Below are 4,463 nucleotides of genomic sequence, written 5' to 3' on the forward strand. Positions count from 1 at the left end.
TGCTCAGGTCCCTTCTGACCCTATCAACTATGAAACTATAAGGAGAGTCTGCTGGTGTTTGTGTACTCTCTTGGGTGGCATAGAAGCATAAGCCAATGTGAAAAATGCAGGTCTGGGAAAATGCAAATGTATGAGAGGGAAAATCAGAGGGGATGGGAATTAATGGGTGCAAGACAGATATGTTGTGGGGGTGGAATAAAAAAGAGAGGAATGTTGACCAGTGATAAAATGTAGCTGGTAAAATGTAAAGAAGTTACCTGGGGTTACCAGATGGCAGGGAGGTTATAATGTGCCATAAATCCAATATTCAGTCCACATTTTTTTGTATCCAGTAGATTTATGAAGTGAAGGTTGTAGGCTCATCCACAAAAGGTGTTTTGTAGATTCTCTCTGAGGATTCGAACTGAGAAACTGGAGAGAGAGTGGTTGTCTTGAAAGAAGTACCCACAGGTAATCGGGTATTTTTTGTTTTAAATATATGTTCGGTGGGTTTCTTGTATATGGTGGTTTGTATTTCACCATTCTCTTTGTCACTCAACAAAGAATCTATATGGAAAATCCTCAGACACTTGCAACCCATACTGGAAGAAGACCCAATTCTTAAAGAGATCTTTCCAGAACCACCCACCCTAGCGTTTAAACAAGCACTGAACATTGCCAAGCTCAGTTCCAGAAGCAAACATCATATGGCCCAAAGCATACTGACTGGATTCGGACCATACTGGGACAAGAAATGTAAAACTTGCCAACACATCTAAACCACTCCCACAATAACTACACCCCACAAAAGAACCATCACCATTCCTGGATCTTACACCTACAACTTCAGAAATGTAATATATCTCATCCAGTGAATGCCTTGATGGAAACTACATAGGAGAACCTAAAGAACAACTGCATGCCAGAATGAACGCACACTGAAAATCTATCAAAGAAAAATATCCACTTACCTGTGGCAGCACACTTCTCACAAGACAACCACTCTCCAATCTCTCAGTTCTAATACTCAAATGGAATTTACAAAACACCTTTCATAGACAAGCCTATGAACTTCATTTCATAAATCTACTGGATACAAAAAATTACTGACTAAATATAGATATTCGATTTATGGCACATTATAACTTGCCTGCCATCCGGTAACCTCAGGTAACCTCTTTACATTTTACCAGCTACATTTTGTCACTGGCAAACATTCCCCACTTTTGTGTTCCACCCTCCATTTTGCATATTAGCTTACGCTTCTATTCCACCCAAGAGAATACACAAACACCAGCAGACTCTCTCTATGCCTAAAAAAAGAGCGTCTGTGTCCAAAAAAATGTAATGAACAATTTTTCCAATTATTTAGTTGGACTAATAAAAGATATCACATTTATTCAAAGAACCTTGTCTGCCAATGTCCTTAGAGCAACATAGGTATAATTAACATCCCCAAAACAGAGGAGATTCAAGAAATTATCTGTAGGTCATCATAAATGAACTTGTACAGACCAAGAATCAGAACATGCAGATCAATTATCGCACTACTTTTAACTGACTGCACAGTAACTACATATTTCATTACATGTTATTGCTTAATTTAATACTTCATGATGTTTATAAAACATCTGCAAGGGGGTAGAATACAAAGCAAATCAGGTAAAGGACCTTGGACATGGTAGTTGTTTTCTAAAATCTTAGCTTTTGTTTTAAAAAATACTCTTCAAAATGGGACTCAAATTTAAAGCCTTAGAGTGATGTCTGCTTGAGTTGGTAGAGGGCCCAAAATAATAGTTTTGATATTTCATTTATTTAAAAGAGTGCTAAGTTAGACACAATAATAGTATTTGATTGTCAGTAATGTTAACGAATTCTCTGTCCATCAAAAAGTAATAAAGGAGAGAACATATACTATTATAAATATCTACACTACTCTATACCTGTTCTGAGTGATCATTAATTTGTGCTGACCTTCCAAAACTTGTGGCAGCGCTAAAGGGAACCAGGATTTCATTTCCTGAAACAAAGCTTCACCTTTTAGAAGTTTTCAAAATGACTTTGTAGACAGATTCTGTGTGAGAGCTAGAGATAGAATTTCGTTCTCAGTTGCATGCTCAGACCACGGTAGGTAAGCCAGTCAAATGACCTGTCAAATATTGTCAATTGACTAGTCAACTGACTGCATATTTTTGACTGGTCAAAGATTATAACAATTTTACAAAAAAATAAAGTTTGTTGTAGTTTTTCTTGACAGAAATATGTTTTTTTATTGTTTTTTGACACATTCCTTAATGGAAAATTAGTGCTCGTTCTATGTATTATTTAGAAATATTGGCAATTTTTACGATTTTTGCCCAATATTTCACTAGTCAATTGACCAAACTTTATTTGACCAATCAAATATCCAACTCTAGCTCAGCTTTCTTACACCATGTAGGATCCCACACATGCAAAGGAAGCCACATAAACACATTTGCAGGAGCAGGGTATATAAGAACAATATGAAAAAAAACACTCACTGCCTTTCCATACTTGCTATTTCTTGGTTATCTTCTTTGACCTATAAAAAGGTATAATAAATGTATGTATATAGGAAATAACATCTAAAGGCCAAGAGAGACAGACAAGTAATCTAAAAGAAGTGTAACATCCAGATAATTAACTACTATGAATAGAGGTTCAATGGCTGATTTACGTTGGAAAGGAGGGATTGTGTAATTTAATAATGTCATCATTTCTGTTTCCTCAGAGTGCTTTCCTTCCTTCTGCAATTCACAGTTTAAATGTCAATTATGCTCTTTAGAGTCCACTCCGTGATTAATACTTTCACATGCATATAAGAAGCATTTAAATCAATGGGACCATGTTTGTAGGAATTCTACAGAAGGATACAAGAATAAGCCCATAATTAGTAACACCATTTATTCCTCTGGAACAAACTGATGTTCTTAGGTCTGAGTTATAAAAATTAAATTAATTTCCTTAACCAAACATGCTCCCTTTTCCCCTCACAAATCCCCTAAGCCAAAGTCATGACAATTGGCAGAGAAGGTAATTCTCACAGTTACATATTATCTGAGAGTTCCATCCCCTCTGGCTAATTCTTAATTGAGCTGCTGCAGTCAGCTTCAGTCCCTCTGAGCTGCTCAAACTAGAAAAAAAAGGTCCAGAACCAAGGCCAGACATCTAGCTCATTTCCATTCACTGTTTCTAAGGCATGATAAAGCCCTGCAAATAAGAGATATAATAATCATCTTTTTCCTACCTGTTTCAGTAATCTCTCTCTCTCTTCCTGTGGAGATCCCATACTCCTGTCTTCAGCAACCATTTGATCCCGATGTTCTTCAAGGCCATGAAGTTTTTGATACAGCTGTACTGCTTCTTGTTTTATCTGGGAGTGTGCTATTTCCTGATTAGAAGAAACACTTGGTAAGATGCCATTTCTAGTAGGCAAGAAAACCTCACAGTACTTGCGATTTTATACAAAACAAAATTTACATTTGCAATGTAATTGAAGTTTATTTGGAACAATAATATAATGAAATCTGTACAAAGAGCCACTTAGACAATCTTTCCAATCACTAGAGTTTCTGACCATCCGTGTATTATTTGAATGCTCCATTGTAAATTATTTCTTGCTGTCTGATCAATCCTAAACACTGAATTAACTCCAGATTTACTGAATACAATTCCACTCCATCTATCCTAGAAGATCAATTCTATTTGCAGGCCTTTTGAGGGTCTGAGCATACAGGAACCTTGAGCGGTTAACATAATTTTCACTATAAAATCAAGACAGGTGAAAGTATCACAAATATATAGTATTTTAACAGCTTGAAAAAATATTTATGCTAAGAATACATAAAAGATTTTTTTTTTTGTTATTAATGGTTGCTCCACACTACAACAGCATATCAGCACACCTTTGTTTACCTTCCTATGTGAAACCTCTTCTATGGAACACAGGCACCTCTGTGCTCCAAATATCAATGCCTTTCAAAATGGAAATCATAAATTTGCTCCCACATATATTAAAAAAGATGGAATCAAAAAGAAACTGTAGAACTCACATCTCTGGGGAGAAAAAACGCGAGATATCTACTCAAGCATATTTTTGGAGAACAGGATCTACAAGCAAGGAAATCGTCCTTTTCTAAAATCCCAAAATGCTGCATTGACAATGCAACGAGCAACTGAAACAAAGGGTTTATACGGGAAACCTTATTACAGCATTATGAGTTTGCTCCTGTTAATACTAGAAGATCAATTGCTACAATAGGTTTTGAGGACAAAGTCTAATGTGATGAACAAAGTATTGTGGGGGAAAAGTACTTGCCTAATACACACTATAAGTTTATTAGGGGTGACCACCAGTATCTGGGGGAATGTCTGTTCACCAGAGCGCACCAAGAGATGATGAGGTCAAATGGTTATAAACTACTGCAAGACCGTTTCAGGCTGGACATAAGGAAGAATTTCTT

The 4,463-nt window shown here is 36.3% G+C and overlaps 1 protein-coding gene across 2 annotated transcripts in view; it reads right to left on the reverse strand.

Moving 5' to 3' along the window:
• Window positions 1–4,463, reverse strand: part of IFT74 (intraflagellar transport 74) — a 94,418-nt gene that overhangs the window by 42,084 nt on the left and 47,871 nt on the right. For both annotated transcript variants that reach the window (XM_019517035.1, XM_019517036.1), the window contains exons 11-12: window positions 3,248–3,391; window positions 2,502–2,542 (exon numbers count right to left, since the gene is read on the reverse strand). In XM_019517035.1, coding sequence (XP_019372580.1) covers window positions 2,502–2,542; window positions 3,248–3,391 — 185 coding nt within the window. The remainder of the gene's footprint in view (window positions 1–2,501; window positions 2,543–3,247; window positions 3,392–4,463) is intronic.

This window comes from Gavialis gangeticus, unplaced genomic scaffold, assembly GCF_001723915.1.
Source record: "Gavialis gangeticus isolate Ggan-Ray unplaced genomic scaffold, GavGan_comp1, whole genome shotgun sequence".
Taxonomy (NCBI): domain Eukaryota; kingdom Metazoa; phylum Chordata; order Crocodylia; family Gavialidae; genus Gavialis; species Gavialis gangeticus.